This window comes from Hippopotamus amphibius, chromosome 9, assembly GCF_030028045.1.
Source record: "Hippopotamus amphibius kiboko isolate mHipAmp2 chromosome 9, mHipAmp2.hap2, whole genome shotgun sequence".
NCBI classification, from domain to species: domain Eukaryota; kingdom Metazoa; phylum Chordata; class Mammalia; order Artiodactyla; family Hippopotamidae; genus Hippopotamus; species Hippopotamus amphibius.
The window spans coordinates 143028481-143048419 of NC_080194.1; the positions used below are offsets into that span (position 1 = coordinate 143028481).

Sequence of the window (19939 nt, forward strand, 5' to 3'; positions counted from 1 at the left end):
CCGGTACACGCGCTCGGCCACGGTTCACCCCCTTGGCCACGGTTCACCCCCAGTCACACGGTCTGTGCCCTTCCCCGCTTTCCCTGCAAAGCCCCGGGCTTCACCAGCTGCAAGTGTGTGTGTGTGTGTGTGTGTGTGTGTGTGTCCCGTGAGTCTCTGGGTTACAAATAGCTGCAGTGGGTCTCGTGTCCTTTTTGGTCCCGTGGGCATCGTGCGCTGTGGGGAGGACACGGGCACAGGGCACCTGGCGGGGCTCAGGACTTGTGCTGCGCCGACACGCCCTTCCAGTAGGCCAGGATGTCGTGCAGATCCTCATCTTTGGCGAACTGAACCTTTTTGCGCAGGGCGTGGCCGGCCGCCACGAACTCCCGGTCGTCCTTGTGCCGGCGGCTCAGTCTGAAGCGCCCCCAGATGCTCTGGGAGGCCCTGCAGGCGTACTCGGGGCTGGAGGAGTAGCTCAGGTTGTGGTACTGCGGGGACAGCGGCGAGTAGGCCAGGTCGCGGGGCCGCGGCCGGGTCAGCGGCTCCAGGATGGACGCCTTGCGGCCGCCCAGGCTCTCACGGGGCGGGGGCGCGGGGGGCGCAGGCGGCTCAGCGGGGTGGGAGCCGGGGTACGAGTGCCGGTGCTCACCGTACTGGCGGCTCTTCTCGGCCTCGGCCCGCAGCACGGCGGCCGCGGGCGTCACGGTGAGGATGGCGTCGGCCGCGGGTGAGCTCTTCTCGATGTACTTGGCTTCCGCGGCCGTGCCCTTGTGCGCCCCGGGGGCCTCGGTGCGGTAGGGCCGCGGGCTGCGCGCCGAGCCGCCGGAGGAGGTGCTGGCGCGCGGGGCCCCCGGGGCGGCCTCCACGCTGTGGTGACGCTGCAGGCTGTGGCCGAAGGCGTCCTTGTACGCGGGGGACAGGAAGCCGTGCTGGCCGGCCAGCGGCTCGGACAGCAGCACCAGCTGCGGCTCGGCCGCGGACACGGCGGAGGACGTGCCGCCCGGGAAGGAGGCGGACTCGGACTTGAGAGCGTCGATACAGTTGTTGATGATCTGGTTGACCTTGTCCACCTCCTTGGCGATGGTGGAGATCTCGGCCACCGAGCTCTGGCTGTCGGGGCCCGGCCGGCCTGGCTCCCCGTCGCGGCGCTCGGCCTGCTCCGACGTGCGCACCTCGATGTAGCCGCCCTTGCTGGCCTTGGGCGTCTCGCCGCCCTCCGCCAGCTTGTACTGCTCCACCTCGCCGGTGCCCGCCGGCAGGTACGGGACGCGGGTCACAGCCTCGGGGCCCAGCAGCGGGCCCTGGGACAGCGGGGCCAGGCCGGGCGCCTCCATCTCGGGCCCGTACTTGAGCTCGATGATGGTCTTCTTGAGGCTGCCGGCCGCGGCCGCCGCAGCCGCCTTCTTGTGCTTCTCCTCCTGGCGCCGCCGCCGGCGCAGGCAGTAGTAGACGGCGCCGAGCACCAGCACCATGCCGAAGAGGCAGCCCAGTACGGTCACGATGTGGTGGGTGGCCGTGGAGGGGCTGGGCGCGGCGCCCGGCGGGCTGGGCGGCTTGGGCAGGCAGAGGGTGAGGCAGGTGTGGTTGTGGTGCAGCCCCGAGCTGGTGGAGACCACACAGTAGGTGTAGTTGGTGAGCGCGTAGAGGTTGGTCAGGCGGATCTCCTCCTGGGGCCGGGTCAGCCTGGACACGGTGGACGACTTGCTGTTGTTGAAGTGCTCCAGCGTGTACATGCGGTTGAACGGGCTGGGCAGCTGGACCGTGAGGGTGGCCGAGTTCTGCGTCAGCTGCTTAACCTTGATGAGCGGGCGGGCCTCGGCCTGCGGGGCCAGCGTGGGCAGGGCCACCAGCGGGGTGGTGCCGTCGCCAGAGAAGCACTCGTCCTCGGCGCACGGCGCCTCGCTGGGCTCCGCGGGTGGCGCGGGGGGTGGCGGCGGGGGGCGGCCGGGCACCGGGCGGGTCTCGGGCGCGTGGGCGCTGTCGGTGCACACGGACTGCAGCTTGCTGAAGATGCTGCGCTGGCCGTGGCGGCCCTGGCCCAGCAGGAAGTAGCCGGAGTAGAGCGGCGGCGACTCGCACTGCATGCGGTCGTAGGTCTGCGTGGCGTTGGTGAAGGCCGCCAGCCAGCGCAGGAAGCCCAGCAGCTCGCAGGAGCAGTAGAAGGGGTTGCTGTAGAGCTCGCACACGGACAGCCTGGCCAAGCCCGCGAAGGTGGCGCTGTGCAGCCGCTGGATACGGTTCATGGACAGGTCCACATTGACGATGTTGGGGCACTCCCAGAAGGTGCCGGGTGCCACCACCTCGATGAGGTTGGCCTGCAGGTACAGGTACTCCAGCTTGCCCAGGCCGCGCAGCACGCCCTCCGTCAGGTTGCGCAGCCGGTTGTAGCCGAGCTGCAGCACCTGCAGGTTGAACTGGCCTGAGAAGGCGCCGTCCTCGATGTAGCCGATCTCGTTCTTGGTGAGGTTGAGGTACGTGAGGTTCCCGAAGCGGCTGAGCGCCGCGTGCTGCACGCTGCGGATGCGGTTCTCGTTGAGCCGCAGGTCCACCACGGTGCTGTTGATCTGCTGCGGGATGGCCTCGTAGGGCGGCTGGTTCTGGCTGCAGATGGCCAGCCACACGAAGCCCTTGTCGCCTTCGATCAGCCAGCAGTCGCCGCGCGCCAGCCCGCCCGCGTGCAGCAGGGCAGCCGCCGCCACGCACGCCCAGGCCCACGGCGCGCCCCACCGGCCCCCGGCCATCGGGACCAGCCCCGCGGGAGCCCCCGCTCTGCCTGCCGGGGGGGACGGGGTGGGGGGCGGGGCGGCAGCCCCCGGAGGGACGGAGGGACGGGCGCCCGCGCTCTCACGGGTGTCCCGGCCGGAGCCGCATGGCCACGCGGCCCGCGCGCTGGGGGGGTGTGCTCCCTCAGGGCCGGCCGCCTCGCGCTGTCCGCCCGCGTCCTGCCGGGACCACGGCCTCCTTCCCCATCGGCCCAGGCGTCCTCCAGCTCCAGCCGGTCCTGCTGCGAGACAGAAGGGGAGAGAGCCGTCAGCGGCGGCCGGGCCTCCCCGCAGGTGCGGTGGGCAAGGGCGGCCCTGCACCCAGCCCCGCGGAGCTGCCCGGTGTGGCGTGGCGGCGCACCCGGGTGCCTGGCGACGAGGGAGCACGAGGGGCCTGGCGCGAGACCGCCAGGCCGACCTCTGTGACCTGACAGGCGGGCCCAGGTGTCGGCGCCGCCCCCTTCCCCGCTCTCCGGGCCACTTGATACGGCGAGGGCCCGGGGCCCAGGGACAAGACTTAAGTCGCTTCGCGGAGAAGAGATGGGGGCCGCGTGGCAGATGCCCTGCTCTGCCTCCTGCGGACCTTGGGGGGCCGGGCCGGGCCGGGCACGGCGGCCACCTGCGGAGGGCGTCTGAGCCCCGGCCCCGAGGTCCTCAGCGGGCCGAGCAGCCTGGATGGGGAGACCCGGTCCGTCCTGCCCCGCTGGGCTCCGCGTCCCCGAGTGAGCCAGCAGGATGCTCCCTGCTGCTTCCCACCTGGCTCTGGGGACCGGGAGGCGGCACCCCCCCCATCGGGGGGTCCTGTGCCTCCCTGCCCACCCCGCCCCCGGCTCAGGGGAGGACACCGCCGCGGCCCTGGGAGGCCCCTGACCCCCCACCTCCCTGGGTCTTGACTCTCCGCACCCCCACCAGACCCCGAGCGTCTCCAGGGCAGCCCACCCCCCCGAGGAGCTGGGGCCGTGTGTCTGGACGCGCCGCTGGCGTCTGCTCCTCCGGGACCCCCCGCCCCCCGTGTTTCCCCGCAGGATGGACGAACGGGCGCGTGCCTGTCACCGCGTGGATGCGCAGCCCGGCCTCTGTGACCGCCGCGGCCTGGCAGGCGGCCAGCGGAGTGTGTCGCTGATACTGACGTCTGCAACTAGTCTGCACGGAGGCGTTTAAATTAGGAGAGGAAAATAACGACGTGAAATGGATTTCTGCCCCTGCGGAAACTCCACGGAGGACAGTTCTGACCTGGCTCCTGGGGCAGAGTCTCTGACTTAAAGGCAGGGGAGAGCTCGGCAGGGGTGGGGCTGGGAGAGGGCCTGTGGGCCAGGGCGGCGCCCGCCCAGGGTCGCTGTGTGACACCCAGCAAAGCACCGGGCCTCTCTGGGCCCACGTGGAAATGGCGTGGGGGGGACGGGCAGCCTGGGGTTTGCTTGGGTCTCCCTCCCTCAGGAGGAAGGCTTGCAGGGGGTGCTGGGGTCCAGCGTGGCCCGTCTCGTGACGTGAAATCTACAGTCCCGGGGCGTGCGTGGAGTTCATCACCAACACTTCCAGCACCCGCCGGCCTGTGCGGCCCCGCCCCATCTGCCCTGGCGCCGGGACACGTGTCACCCGGGCGCCCCAGAGGCCGAGAGCAGCCGCCCAGCGGGGGAGGCCAGGCAGGCCGGGTCGCTCTGGCTACACGCGCGCCCAGGTGAGCTTGGCGGTGGGGGTGGGCGGGCAGGGGCGGCGCCGGCCTCCGGGCCTCCGCACGGGGACGGTGTGGGCGAAGCTGTCGGCCCATCCAGGCAGCCCGGCGCCTCCGCACGCGGAGCCTAATCGCCCTCTAATCTCTTGCTCAAAATAACCCAACGTCAAGTTAAGCAGGATTACGGGGCCTAAAGAACCCTTATCGCAGGCAGGCGCGGGGGGCCCAGCTCCTCCCTGCCCCACGCCCAGGGCACCTGGGCACTAGGTGGCCGCGGAGCTGCTGCCGGGCCGGCCCAGAGGCTCAGGGTGGCCGGAGAGCCGCGTGCGTGAGTGCACGCACACAGGTCAGCCCGTGTGCGGGCACCTGCACCCCCCCTCCCCACCACAGCCCCCCTCCCAGCGGGACAGCCTAGGACTGCGCTCTGCCTGGGATGAGAGCTCTGCCTGGGAGGGGCAGGTGCTTCCGGAGAGCCCCTCCCCTCCCGTGCACCCCCACCCCATCAGGCCAGCCCGCAGGAGGAAGGCAGGGCCAGGACGGGGCAGGTCCCGCCCAGGCCCCCACCAGGCCGACCTGGCGTCCTGCCCTCAGCTCTGTGCTTCACACCCGAGCGGGAGCCAGGCCGCGGGGATGGAGCCCTCCCCACCTGCCCGGCCGGGGCGGAAGCGTCCCCCCGGTGGGTGGCCCCCTCCCTCAGGAAGGGCTGCCTCCACCCCTTCTAGGGCCCCCCTGACCTCAGCCTGGACCAACGTCCTGTCCCACACCTCACATCACACAGGGGAAACGGGCCCAGAGGGCGGAGGGCCTCCTGTTGGGGGTGGGGCCGGTTCAGCAGGTGCCTCGTCCCCGCAGGAGGCCCCCGAGCTGCAAGGACCGAGCTCTCTGAGGTCCCTTGGGGCCCCTGTGTCAGCATGAACCCCCGGAGGGGCAGGATCCCGCCCCCCGGGGTCTGGGAGCCCCGTGAGGACTGGGGCCCTCGGGAAACAGCTGCCCAGGGAACCGGCCGCATCAGCTGGAAGGTTCTGAAAGGCCCGCCGGGACCGCCCTTCCTCTCGGGCTCACGTCACGCAGGCAGTAACTCACGCCCCGCCCGCCCAGCCCTCGGCCGCCCACACGCGCCCGTCCCTGTGCACAGCCGTCTGCAGGGCGCCTGCAGAGCAACGTCCCGCCACCCGCCACCCCGACGCGGTCCGGGCACAGGTGCAGCCGCAGGGCCCTGGGTCCCTCATCCTGCCCCTGCCAGCCCCCACACGTCAGAGAGACGCGGGGACGGAGGCCACCGTCGGGGGTCCCCTGTGTGCCTGCACCGTCCCCTGCCTCCCACCCCCACCCGCACACAGCGCCCATGGACTCTGCGACGGCCCAGAGGGTCTACACGTGCGCCGTCCAACAGGGCCACCACTGTCACATGTGGCTCCGAGGCGCGAGCAACATGGCGGGTGCCTGCTGTCGTGGACCCACAGTTCTAGAACCTTCCATGAGGACGACAGCGTGACCTGGACAAGCTCAGGCCATGCCCCTCTCCCTTCCCCTCCTCCAGAGGGTTGCCAGCGGGTCCGTCCCCACCTCCCACCCCCGTGCCTCCAGGGCTGCGTTCAGCCCCCACACCCTGAGCAGCCTCCCATCCAGGTCCCCGGTGACCTGTGTCCTGCCAGCTCCGCAGGGCACACGCCCACCGGCAGCTCCGGCGGCCTCTCGACGGCACCTGGCCCACATAACCGGCCGCTCCTTCCCGAAGCACCTTCTGCTCCGGGTCTCGGAGCCGCTGGCCTCTCCCGTCCTGGGCTCCTCCACGGGCTGCCTGGCCCGCCTCCCTCGCCCCGACCTCTCACGGTCCCCGTGGCCGGGCTCTGTCCTCGGCCTGAGCCGCTCTGCCCCACGTCCCCACGGGGGTCTCGCCCCTGCGGTGAAGGTAATGCTCCCTCCGTGCCCCCAGCCCCACCCACCTCCCCAACCTTGAGGCCCCGGGCCCCAGACTCACGGGCACGGCCGCTCCCCCGCCTCCCCGCGACCACGTTCCTCAAACCCAAAACCAGCCTGTGGTCCTCGCGTCCCCTCTCCCCCCACACCCAGCCCCACAGCACGTGCATCGACGCCACCTCCAGACCCGGACCTTCACGTCCCGCCACGCTCGCCGCGGCCACTCAGGGCCAAGCCATCCCCATCCCTGCTGGGGCAGAGCCCATCACAGTCCCCTCTCCCCACAGCCAGAGGGACCTGGAGGGCCCTTGCGGGATCCCGCCGTCCCCGTCCGCAGCCCCGACAGCCACCCTTCCACATGGTGGGGGGGGGCCAGGATCCCCGCGGGGACCTGCACGGGGCCCCCAACCCACTCTCACCTCACCACCCTGCACCCCCCCTTCCCTGGGGCTGCCGGGCCCCCGCGCCCCTGTTCCCGCCTGGAAAGCTCCTCCCTCCGCCAGCCGATCAGAAGGGGCGCCTTCCGCTCCCCCAGACCCTGGAGCCAGCGGCCTCCCCATCTGAACGAGCCCTCCCGGCCCCAGCCCCCACGTCCCTTCTCCGCCCAGCGCTGATCTCCCTGACGTTTTCCTGTTTATGTGCGTTCTTATTCACTTCTGGAATAAAGACCCTCTTCCCGCTGGGATGTCAGCTCCAGAGGGGAGCCGCGTCCCATTCTCTGCTGCGACATCCAGGCCAGGAGCAGCTCAGCAGGGCACTCTGCTCTGTCTCCCCATCTGTAAAAAGAAGGAAGAAACGCCTCCTTCCCGAGGGCTGTGCTTTCTCACAAACAGCAGCTTCCTCTGCATTTTGTGGGGCCAGCGGGAGCCGTCCCTGCCGTCCGGAGGGCCGCACGCTGCCCGGACCGCCTCTGGTCTGCAAATCCCAACGTCCGACGTGACCAGAAATGTGTGTCTGACGTCCTCCCTCTGCCCCACACCCACCCAAACGCCCTGTGGCCCCTGCGCCCCGCACCCAGGCGGACAGAGCACACGTCACAGCCATGGCATCCTCACACCCCGCTGCGGTCCTACAAGGCGAGGGGACGGGGACACGCTCCGGGCCGGGACCCGCACGGGCCCGAGACCAGTCAGCTGGCAAGCCCCCCAGGGCCACTCCGCCACTGTCGCGACAGTCACCTCTGCCACCAATGGGACACACGACGGGGACAGCGTGCGTGAGGTGGCACCAAGTTCCTCCTGTCACATCCACTCCACAACCCGGGTCGCCGCTACGGAAGCAAAGAAATAGGGTGGTTCCAGGCTTTTCAACTTCTTTGACCGCGTTTGCATCATCAGTGCTGCCGTGCGGGGCCGGGGCGCGTCCGTCTCAAGGCTGCGCCTCTCCCGACCGCGAAGCCCGGACAGGAGGGGAGGCCGGGGCTGCTCTGAGGATTCTGCTGGGGAGAGGACGTTCCACCTCCAGAGGGACACTGGGGCCGAGGGCCAGGCGCACGGGGGAGGCAGGGAGATGGGTGGAAAGTTATAGATCGATAACTTCTTGCTGTTCCAATGTTTTGCTAATAGATCCTGTTTTCCGCTAACGTTTGCCTGCCCTGCAGCCTGGCTCTGCCGCTGAGTCCACGGCTCGTGATGGACACGTCCGGGCGGCCGAGGCCACGAGGCAGGTGGCATGACCCCGGCCAGCCAGACCAGGTGCGGGGGCAGCCTGCCCGCCGAAAAGGGGCTCAGAACCACCTCAGGCTTCAGGTTCCTAGGCCAGGACGCGCATGCTGGCTCAGCCATGCTCTGGCTGTGTGACCTTGGGCCAGTCACTTCACCTCTCTGAGTCTATTTCCTTCTCTGTCCAACAGTAGGTCCCCCACAGGGTTACAATGAGGCTGACGTGACCAGATTACGGAGGCTTCCAGCGCGCTGCCCGGTACAGGGGGTGCTCTGTAAACCCTCGTATCCTTCTGCAGCTGCCCTGGCCTCGTGGACGGGGGAGGGATTCCAGGCAGCGCCGGGGGACTGAGCCGGCCAGCTGGACGCACCTTGTACGCTTCACTTCAGCAAGCCGCCCGCCCCGGTGGGCACACGGAGGGCCCAGGGGGGGCTGTCCCAGGCTCAGCGCCCACCCAGAACCTGCCCCTCCCTCCGGCTCCCTTCCTGCGTGTCCAAGGAGGTTGGCATGGGCTCCCGCAGGGCGGTTCAGCGGTGCTGACTCAGCCAGGCTGGACCCTCAGGACTTCGCCATGGGGTCGCGTCTGGCGAGCCCCCGACCTCAGCTGGCCCCGGCCCTGTCCTCCGGGAGGCGGGCTGGGAGGCACGAGGTGGAGGGACCATCCCTGCACCCCGCCCCCCACCCCGCCAGGGCGCAGACGGTGCCGGCGAAGCTCGAAGGACGGGGCCCAGAAAGGCGCTGAGGGCCCGACACGCCTGCCAGGGGACCTTGGGTGGCCCCCCAGCCTGCCCATCCAGAGGCTGCCATGAGCAGCAACTGTGCAAACGTGACCTCCTTCTCCAGGATCCTGCCTGCGTGCACTGAGTGCCTACTGTATACTGACCCCTTCTCCCACGTCCAGGGAGGCAGGTATCAGTGCTTCCCAACTAGACAGATGGGGGAAACAGAGGCTCGGGGAGGGCAAGGCATTTGCACAGCCGGAAAGTCACCGTCTTCCCAAAGTGAGGTCAGTGGAACACGGCATGAGCGCCCACCACTGCCTGTGAAACACCCCCAGGATTTCCAGAGCTCCTGGAGCTGGAACCCGAGCTGGAGCCCAGGGCCGTGCGGCAGCCCCAGCTCCCTCAGCTCCCTCGCGGCCCCGGAAGCAGGCCTGGTCGGCAGAGGCGGCAGGAAGGGCTCCGGCAGGCGGGGGCTGGAGGCCTGCCTCCCGGGAAGACGCCGCCCGCCCCATCCCTCCTCTCTCCAGGCCCGCCGCTCCAGGCTGCTCTGGAGTTAATTAGGGACCCAAACATTTAATGGTCTGTTATGCTTCCACTGGGCATCTTTTTAAATTAAAAAACATGATGCACGGCACCGATGGAGGGAGAAATCACTTTGCAACGGCTTCCTGCTCAGCCACCGGCGGGGACGCGGGGGTGAGGGTGGCTGGCCGGCCTCCGGGGCGGAGGGACCGACGAGAGGCCCTCTCCAGGAACACGGGTCCACCCCGCGCCGGGGAGGCACCTCCCCGACGCCAGGCAAGGGTCAAGGTGCCCAGAGGACGCCCGGCACCGTTCCCCATCACACCCTCAGAGCCCTGGCAGCTGGGAAGTTCTATCTTTAGTCTGACCTGAATCTCTCCAGTTGTTCTGAGGGATGGTTTGAGACGGAAGGCAGAGATTTGCTGGTTCTGCTCCTCCTGGTAGAACCCTGACATCCAAGAGCCCTTTCCGATCACTCTGAGCTCCGATCCCAGCCTGACAGGAGGGCAGGGCAGCGGAGGGCAGGGCAGCGGCGAAGGCACGAGAAGGGCCCCTGGGGGACACTGAGGCACAGGTCCCTCTCTGCACTCCACCTCCCTGCACACTCACAGGACCCGGTGGCCGTTTCCCAGCCCGTTCACGGGGTCAGGCCTCTGCACACGCAGGTCCTGCCTCGCATCCTTCCTGGCCACCATTAACTGTAGTAAAGGTCTTGGGCACGGTTTTGGAGCCGAGGTTACACATGAGCAATTAGCCCTCAAACGTTAAATTAATGAGGGAAATAAAACACCCAGCAAAGTCGGTGCAAGAAGTATCCGCGACGCAGTAGTCAGGACACGGCGGCGGCGCCCGGGCTGGCCGCGCTGCGGGCTGTGCCTCGGCGGACACCGCACGCTGGATACGGCACCCTGTGGTCAAGTGCCCGCAGCAGCGGGAAGCCTCCACGTGGGAGACGGGAGAGCCGTCATCACATTGCGGATTCTGCCCGCCTGGCGATGCCCGCCCGCCCCAGGGCTCTCGCGCCACCAGGCGTTCAGAGTGTACGTTATCCCCGCACCCACACGGGTGCCATCGGGTCCCAAGAGGCCCTGTCCTTCCAGGAGGCTCCCCTCCACCACCCGCCCCTCACATGCCAAGCAATCCCCCCACAACACCTGTCAGAGGCCACGGCCTCCTGGCCCCTGTGTTCCTGGGATCAGCGAGCCTTGCCGGGCCCACCTGAGCTTCAAGAACACAACTACACACTGCGTGGCATCTCACACCCTTTCCTGCAGCTTCCGGAGGGAAGGCCAGCACACAGCCAGGCCTGGGCCGCAGACTCGTGGTAATCTGTGTGTCATCACACCACCCCCCCACGGATTCCAGGGCTTCGTGGTTTGGGGACTCCGAGCCGTCCTGAGACCAGACGTCTGCCTCTGTGAGTATCTTTACATTTAATAGCTGGCAGTCCACCTGGGAAGTACTTCTCAGGTGTAAGGAAGGGTCAAAATTGATCCCCCGACCCACCCCCCGCAACAGGCAACCTGCCACCGTCCGGCCTCTCCCTGCACTTGAGGCCCCGGCCCCCACCCTGGCGGGAGTGTGCTCTCCACAGGGCACAGCCGGTCAAGCCTGTGCCCCCCGCTCCCCACGACCCCGCACGGCTCCCCAGTGTGCTCGACGAGCCCACGTCCCCAGTGGGCCAACCAGGCCCTGGCGGGGGTCCCTGCCTGGCCCTCACCGTCCTTCCCCTTGTCCACAAATAAAAGATCAACTTGCATTTCTCACATTTTCTCTGAGATGCTGTTTCCTCCGCTTGGAACCCTAACCACCCCCTGCCCCGCGTTCTCTGTTCAGACTCCAGGCTGGGGCTGGGGTCTCTCCTGGGGAACCCAAAGCCGCCCATGCCCGCCCCGTCATGACCCCAGACTGCAACGACCAGACCCCGGGCTGCCCCCACCAGTCGGACCCCGGGCGGAAAGCCTTCAGCTGCAGGCCTGGGTCCTGTGCGTCTGTCCAGGCACAGAGCAGGAAACGGACGCCGCCTGAGTCTGTGCAACGATTCAACCCACCGTCACCCCTGAAGGAGGACAAACACGCCGTGATTCTCCTGGGAGGCTGTCCATCTCTGCCTCCCGCCCCGAGGGATCATCAGTAGCTCCCCTTTCACCTGCAAATGAGGCCCACCTGGGTGACCCACTGCTCCACGGCCACCCGCTCCGAGGCCTGTCTGGCGACTATTCTGTTCCACTGGCCACCCCAGCCCCACACACACACTGTGCAAATCGCTGTGTCTCCGCCAGTCAGAATGGCCGTCATTAAAAAGTCTACAAACGACACATGCTGGAGAGGGTGTGGGGAAAAGGGAGCCCTCCTGCACTGCGCGTGGGGATGTAAGCTGGTGCAGCCACTGCGGAGAAGAGCATGGAGGTTCCTCAGGAAACTAATAGAACTACCATGTGACCCAGCAATCCCGCTCCTGGGAGTGGGATTAGAGAAAACTCTAATTCGAAAAGATCCGTGCACCCCCGTGGTCACAGCAGCACTGGTCACAGTAGCCAAGACACGGAAGCCACCTAAGTGTCCACAGACAGACGGGTGGATAAAGATGGGGTACCTGTACACACAACGGAATATGACGCCGCCGTAAAAAAGAATGAAATAGTGCCTTTTTCAGCAACGTGGATGGACCTAGAGATTATTATACTAAATGAGGTGAGAAAGAGAAAGACAAATATCCTATGATATCACTTATATGTGGAATCTAAAATACGGCACAAAGGAACCTTTATGAAACAGAGACTCACATACACAGAGAACAGACGTGTGGTTGCCAAGGGAAGGGGGGGACTGGAACTCTGGGGTCAGCAGATGCAAACTACCGTATACAGGATGCATACACAACAAGGTCCCCCTGTAGAGCACAGGGAACTGTATTCAATACCCTGTGATAAACCACGATGGAAAAGAATGTGAAAATATATATATACGTGTATAACTGACTCATTCTGCTGTACAGCAGAAACTAACACATCGTAATCAACTCTACTTCAATCAAAAAGTAACCACATCACTGTCTCTATGAGCAACTTCCATATCTAGAGAGCAAGGCATCCTTCACACATCCTTCTAGGTAAACTTTTAGGACAATTTTATCTGGTTCTTCGAAACACGCCACCAGGGTGCGGAGGGGACTGCGTGGGACCCCTGAATTAATTTTGGAAGAACGTTCAGGTTTTATAACATTCCAGCGTGGCTCACCTCACGATTCTTGTTTTCTTTGGTATCTCTCAGGAACACCTCACAGGCTCCTTAAAAATGATCCTAATTTTTTCTTGTAAATGCATTCCTGGGAATTCCGTGGAGGGTTTCTGGTTGCCATTGTGACGGGGACTGTTTATTTCATTATGTTTTCCAACTAGTTCTTCCTGGTGCAGATGAAAATTATTGATCTGTGTATACCCGTGTTCCGCGCCGCCCAATGCCTTCGCCGCGTTGTCAAATTATTTTTTCACTCGGTTCTCTTGGGTTTCTAAGGTCTCAAATCACACTGTCTGCAAATAATTATAATTCTTTCTTGTTTCACATTTAATTCTGTTTCATGTCTTATTACGACGTCTAGAATATGTGGACAATGCTAAAGGGTAGTGTTGGGTTGTTTTTTTTTTTCATAAAAGTTTTTGAATTGGAATCATTAAAAACTCATCATTTGGAATGACACTGGCTGTTGAGACGCAGATTCTTTACTGCAGTAAGACAGTTTCTAGCTCTATTTTTAGCAGCTACTTTAAAGTCAGAAAGTGGTGTTGGACTCATCACGCGCCTTTTGTCCTTTACTAGCTGACCTGCCCACACCGGGCAGTACACGAACAGAGCTCTCTACGAGGAAGCCGCCGCTGCATTCTTTCAACAAATCCTACATGATCACGGCCGCTTACCTCCCTGATATTTCGTGGAGCTGAATCTGCCCGTGTCTTCCTGAGGATTCCGGATCCACTATTCACGGGCGAGATCCCTGTGGGGTTTCATTTCCTGGACCATCTTCAGGGCTTGGGCTTTGGGGCCCTTCCCACGTCTACCCGGGGGGAGCTCCTCCAGGCGGACTGCTCCTGATGGAGGCCTCCTGCTTCTAGGAGCTCAGGGCCTCCAGGCAGCCGTGCCCTGGACAGCCCGGAGACGGATCCCGTGAACCACTGCGTACAGCGCGGGGCGTTTTATCAAGTGAAAAGTCACCCCTGACGTGTCTTCCGCGCGTTGCGGGTTCACACGCGTCAGGGTCAGCTGAGAGCAGGGTGAACAGCAGAGCCGTCTCCGCCGGGAGCGCTCAGGACAGGCATCCCGCCTGGGGGGCCCCGCGCCGGCCGCCAGGAGCCCCGGGCGCGGGGGAGGGGCCCCGGGCGGGGCTGCCCCTCGGGGAGCTCAGGGTCCGCAGCCCCCCGCACAGGGCCTTTGGGTCTACGTCCTGCGTCGTCCACGTGGGCAGATGGGCACCACGTCAGGCCCAAAGAAGCACAAGGCCCGGACGTCTGAGAACGTCCTCCGTAAACGAGGGGAAACCGTGCTTCCCCCGGGAGGTGAGGCGTGGCCGCAGCTGCTACAGCGGGTGCTTTCCCGAAACGTCCCTCCTGTCTCGCCTGCGAGGGGCCCCGAGCCTCCCCTCCTCAAGGGGGTCTGTCTCCGCAGCCCCGCGAGCTGGGGGCCCGCCGCCGCTTCCCGTCTCTCGAAGAGCCATCACCTAAACCCGGCGACTTCCAGGCACCACGTGCCGGAGAAGCGCCGGGCTCGGGGGGGTCTGGAGGGCCGCGCCTGAAGCCGCCGCCCGGCTGGGCCCTCTCCGAACCCTCTCCGAACCCCTGCTGCCAGGGCTGCGGCAAAACGCGGGCTCCCGTGCAGCCCCGAGGCCGGCCGCCGGCCACGCAGCCGCGGGTACCCCACAGGGGCCGAGCGCCCGAGCGCACGGAGGGCGGCCTGACCCCCGAGCCTCACCCTCCCCACCTGTCAGAGGGCCCAGCCCTTTACCCCCGGAGCCGGGGGCAGGACCTGTCCCTGCGGCCAGTGGTGAGGCTGGGACGTCACAAAGCGGGGGCTCTGGTTCTGGGGTTCAGGGAAGGTCGGTCCGTGCCTGCGTCACGGGGCAGTGGCCTGAGAGAGCCGGGCTCACCACGGGGGCCGTTCTGTGGACCCTTCCCAGCTGCTCTGAGACTCAGTTTGCTTTCCTGACACACGAGGACACGGACACCCAGTCCCGGGGCCACCAGGAGCGGGAAGCAGCACCGTGTTTGTGGACGCGCCGGGCTGGGGGCCTGTGTGGCCCCCGTGCCTCCCCTCACAGGAAGCGGGAACAGCCCCGGGCACTCACTGGTTTGCACAGGACGCACGTGTCAGGTCCTCACGGCGCCCAAGCTTGGGGAGGGCTGCTGGGGGGCCGGTGTGAGGGTCCGGGGGCAGAGGGACCCGGGAGGGTTTGAGCAAAGCCGGGAGGCGTGGCCAGGCTGGGCGCCTGAGAGCCGGGGTGGCGTCTTTCCAGACGGAGGGCTGCCCGCAGCTGCCCCTCTGCTCACCCGGCCAGCTCTGTAAATCCTCACCTCTCAGTCCGTAAAAACATCAACCTCCCAACACAGCAAACGTTTATCACAGCTGAGACGCCCAGAACGGGATCGGTCTGGAAGAGGCTGCTCTCCTGCTAGGCACCGAGGTGCTCTTGCGGGTGGGGGGGGGCAGGGGGCTCCATTCTCACCCCTGCTGGGTGCTCCGAGGAGAGCCTGCCCCCAGCATGGGCTGGGGAGGCGGACCGTGGCGGCCAGGTTCTGGCCCTGCCTCTCCAGCTCTGCGGCCCAAAGAAGGAGCGCGCGAAGAGGAGGCACCTCCTCCTGACGGTCAGGAGCGGAGAGGCTGAGCCCAGACCCGGGGCCCTCACGACAGAGGCCCTCTCAAGTCCGAGGGGGTGAGAGTGAGGTCTAGTGGATGCGGCCGCGGCCTCCAGCCAGGCGGAGGCAGGGAAGGGGCTGGGGTCAGTAGGCTGAAAGAGCAGGTGAACGGAAGCCCCCTCCGGGCCTGGGAAGCCAGCCTGGGTAGCCCGGGACCGTCCCGAGGAGGCCCTGGGTTCCTGCTGGACGGTCCCAAGGAGGCACAGGGAAGATTCAGCCCCAGTTACCTGGCCCTGAGCCTAAGGAGATCCCCCCACCAGAATAAAAGGCCTCATCTCCACCACCTCCAGCTACCACAGGGGAGAAGAGCAAGGCTGGATGCTTCAGCCGCTCAGGTGGTGGGGAGACCTTGGCTGGCAGCCCTGGATACTCACAGCCGCCATCTCAGCCCCAAGCCCTGCGGCGACGGCCCTCCTTCCACAGCCATTCACTCACTCATCCCTTCCCTCAGTGTCTGCCGAGTGTCAGTCTTATGGGGAAAGGACAGGTCACTGTCCTCATGGGTCACAGAGTATCCGAGAATAACACAAACAGTGGGATTGCACAGCCCTAACCTGACCCTGGACCTCGGGTATATCGCTGGCGCTGTGTGCCCCGGGGCAAGTGGCTCACCCACTCTGGGCTTTAGTCGCGTTTGTAAAACGACCCCAGGAAAACGAAGCAAAGTGACTCATGGAAAGAACTGACTGCAGTTCCTGCCTCAACGAGCGTGAGTCACCACAGAGGAACAGAGCCGCTGTGAGACGGCCGAGGCAGGGTCACCCCAGCCGGCCCCAAGGGCCCATCACACAGACGTTAATGAACCTGCCTGAGTTCCACGGCTACGCGGCGCGGGCAGGGTTCGAACCCGGGCCGTTTGGCCCGGCAGCCTGTGTGCGTAACCACACGTCACGTGGCCAACAGGTCACTGGAGGCGGGGGGCCCCGGTGAAGGGCAGACACGAAGCTGGGGGGGGGGGGGATGCCGAGGAGAGGCAGGAGGACCTGGGGTGTCCGGGCCCGGCCCGCAGAGCATGCGTCGGGAGAGGGGCGGGGCCTGTGCGAGGACACGCGAGCGACCACCGTCCCCCCAGGACCCCGGGCCCGCTGAGGGGGGCCTGAGCCAGCGTCCTCGCCGGAGAGCAAGGGGGGCGGCGGCGTGAAGGCCGAGCCGCACGGAGCCCGTGAGCCAACACTCCCAAGGCGCCCGGGCCCGGGGGTCCACGGGAGACCCGCACGGCACGCGGGCACGGGAGCCGCGCCCGCGACAGGGGCCCGACCCGAGGCTCTGGAACTGCCGAGCGGCGCAGCCCGCGGGCTCACACAGGCGGCGCGCGAGCCAGCAGGCGGGGAGGACAGTCACCGCGAGACCCGGGGAGGGGAGCAGGGGGAGCCCTGGGGGGGACGTGGGGACGGCCACACGGCCACGTGAGCGTGCGCGACGCCCCCGGTCTGCACGCTTAGATGGTAACGTGTATGTTGTGTGTATTGTACCGCCATTAAAAATTCAGAAAGAAAGAGGGGGTGGCCAGGGTCTGAGAGGGGTGCACGGAGGCTTCAGGCGGGGCGGGAGGCGGGGGGCACTTGAACGTGGCCGTCTGTCCCCTCCAGGGCTTCCCTGTGACCCCAGCGGTGATTGGGGTGAGGTTTACACGGGAGGGGAGAGCTTTCAGGTACTCACGGTATTATTCTTCATACCTCGGGCTGCATTAAATATTTTATAATTAGTGAAATATTTATTAGAGATTTCTTCAATATTTGAGATGTCATAAATATTTTATAATAGGTTTTTAAATGTTTTGAAAAGGAATGGGCTGCTGTGTGAGATGGAGCTCTCCGTCGCTAGAGGTGTGCAAGGAGAGGCAGGCGTCAGAGCGGGCACTCACCCTGGAGAGGGGTGGACTAGAGCAGTGGTCCCTACGCAGGGAAAACCACCAGAATCACTCGCGAGCTTTAAAAACACAGCCCCTCCAGGACCCGACTCTGGTTACTATCTCAAGGCCTCCGGCCTCGCCGGATCACTGTTTATTCTGTGCTCTGTTTCCAGGCCCCGAGGACCAGGCCACCCGGGCCGCTGACCAGCTCGGCCAGTCCCAGGGCCGGGCAGAAGGCTGTCGGGTTCACAGCTGCTGAGTAGAGGATGAAAGGTACCAGCCCCGCACGTGATCCCTGGAGCTGCAGACCAAGGGCTTTTGACGACGCGTGAGGCGAAGGCTCCCGCCGCACAGATGGAAACACTGAGGCCAGAGAGGGGAGGAGTCTCGGGAACACAGCGGGGACGAGGCCTTCCCGCCTCCCTCCCGGGGCCTCCCTTTGTCAAGGGCTTCACGACTCCTGGTGGACAGAGCCACGCTGGTGACCAACAGCGGCAGAGGCAGGGCCCCCACAGAGGCCCTCGTCCGCCCTGGGTCCCTCCAGCCAGGCCGGCCTCCACCAGGCGCCGAGGAACCATGGGACGGGCTGAGCCTGGCAGGCTGGGCAGGTGTGAGACGCTCCCCGCAACGGCTCCCGGGAGAGGCCACATCCCCGTCTCACCAGCGGACGGCTCTGACGCGCCGGCCTCTCCCACCCGGTTGACAGAGTTTAAAGCACCTACTATGTGCCAGGCACCCTGTGAGGGAGGCAGGGCAAGCGGCGTGAACTGTCCAGCAGGGTGGCCGCCCTCACGGCGCCGTCCCAGTGAGCCTGAGGAGCCGCGTCAAGGGAACCTCCCAGCTCTGGCCTCGGCCCCCTAAGGGCATACACTCATAGGCCCAGAGAGGGCAAGGGATTTTCCTTGGGTCACACAGCAAGGTCACGACAGAACCAGGCTGAGGATCTGGCTGTCCCTGACCCTCTCCAGGGGGCTCCTCTGTACATCAGGGCCCCGGACACCAGGGCCGTGCCGTAGGCCTGGGGCCAGGAGTCCAGGAGGAGGTCGAGAGAGGGATTAGCCCTTTCTGCCTGCACCTCCCCCCAGACAGGGCGCCGGAGCAGAGGGGCTGAGCGCTGGGGCCCCACAGACGAGCTGCCGTCGCCAGATGAGGGCCTCCGGCAGACGCTGCGTCCTCGTCAGAGCGCCTGCAGCTGCCCCACAGGGCAGAGAGAGGCAGCTACCATCATGCCAGCTACCTGCTACCACACGTCTGACTGCAGGTGCTGACACACACGTATTTAAATGCTAGTAAACACAGAGCAACACGACGGCAGGGCTCACTTTGCAGTTGAGGAAACTGAGGCACCGCAAGGCCGGGGACCACGTCAGCGAGCGGCCAGGCTGGGAGGTCTGAGCGCGTGCGGACTGAGCCAAGTCTCAGCGTCCAGTCGTCGGTACTTCCAACAATAACGAAAGGATGTCCTACCTTACAGAACAAAAAGTCACCTAACAGCCGGGTCTGTGGAAGGAAGGCCCCAGTACAAAGGTGGGGAGTGGGCTCGGGGGAGGAGGGGATCCAGCCCAGGGAGGGAGAGGTGGGCTCAGGGCCCAGGAGGCCCGGAGCGGGAAGGGCCTTCAAGGACCTTAGGATCCACAGCGGCCACGTTCCTGGCTCACGATGCCGGGCAGGGGGGCTGTCTGGTCCTCAGCCGACCCGTCGGGTCCAGCAGAGTCAGGGAAGGTGGCGGCCTGGTCCCTCCCTGGCCCACAGCCTCGAGCTTGTGACTGGGTGGGGGTCGGGCCTGCTGCCCCGTTCTGGAGGCGAGACAGGCCTCAAGGGGAGCTGGACGCCTCTGGAGAAATCAAAGGTGGGCGAGGATGCCCAGGGCCCAGGCTGGAGATGTGGGACCCCCGGCTGGCCCCACCCTCCTCTTCCCCACAGAGGGGGCGGGTGGCGGGCCCGGGCTGCACCCTCGTGCTGAGGTGCACGGGGATGCAGAGGGGTTGGGGAGCAGGTGCCTGCTGGGACAGGGCCGGGCCGCACAGGGCTCGCCGGGGAAGACGTGCCGGGATGCCGTCTCAGGGCCGAGAAAGAGGAGCCCGGGCGTGGGCTGCGGGGCGGCCGGGGTCCGCAGGGGCGAGGGTACAGGGGCTGCCTGCCCCCAGGGACCTATTCCTTCCCGCTCTCAGTGCCCGTCCCTGCCCCCCTGCCGCTCTGAGACGAACCCGCCGGGCCCTGCCGGGGCTTTGGTTTCATGACGATGGCACGGATCTGCCAGGGGCTTCAGGAAGCAGCTCCCCGTGGACTCAGCGTCAGTGGCCGTCCAACAGGGCTCCTCCTCGCGTGGCCCGGCGACTCGCCCCAGATCCTCCCCCGCAAAACAGGGCCTGTGGCTCCCAGCCTGCCCGCCCACTTCACACAGACAAATGGTGAGCGAGTCCCCCCCAGGTGCCAAACGCTGGGCCAACTGGGACGCAGAGGAGAGCAGGCCCGACAGGACGCAGAGGAGAGCAAGACCGACGTTTTGGAACTCTGTCTAGTGGGAAAGACAGAGCTCTGATCGGCACGGGTGAGATGTGAACACGAGAGCACGTGGGGAGCTGGAGCGGGGGGTCAGTCCTGGGGGGTCCAGGTCTCAGCCAGTGTTCCCAGAGAGGTGACTTTTCTGCAGAGACTTAAGAGGGAGCTTGGCCGTGCGCAGGCCGCAGGTGAGCAGAGGCAAGGGAGGGGCAGGGCCCACCAAGTACGGAGGCCAGAGGAGCTGCAACCTGGAAGGAGGGGCAGGTGGGGTGAAAGGAGCTCATTAGAGGCAGACCTGCCGGGAGCTGTGCTCTCAGCCCAGGGGCACTGGGGAGCCACTGAAGGTGCAGTAGAGAGGAGGAACGACCACGCTGGCTGTTGAGAGAGAATGAACTCCTGCAGGAAATGGTGGGCGTGCAGAGAACACAGAGGAAGCT

General features: G+C 65.8%; 1 protein-coding gene across 2 annotated transcripts in view; it reads right to left on the minus strand.

Annotated features, from left to right (window-relative positions):
- Positions 1-139: 139 nt before the first annotated feature.
- The window catches only part of ELFN1 (extracellular leucine rich repeat and fibronectin type III domain containing 1), a 63287-nt gene continuing 43487 nt past the window's right edge, over positions 140-19939 (minus strand). Inside the window, exon 2 of one of the 2 annotated variants that reach the window (XM_057750059.1) lies at positions 140-2983. In XM_057750059.1, the coding sequence (XP_057606042.1) occupies positions 255-2723 (2469 nt within the window). In that variant the 5' untranslated portion in view covers positions 2724-2983 and the 3' untranslated portion in view covers positions 140-254. Of the gene's footprint in view, positions 2987-19939 lie in introns of both variants that reach the window. The other variant, XM_057750058.1, reaches the window with a different exon arrangement.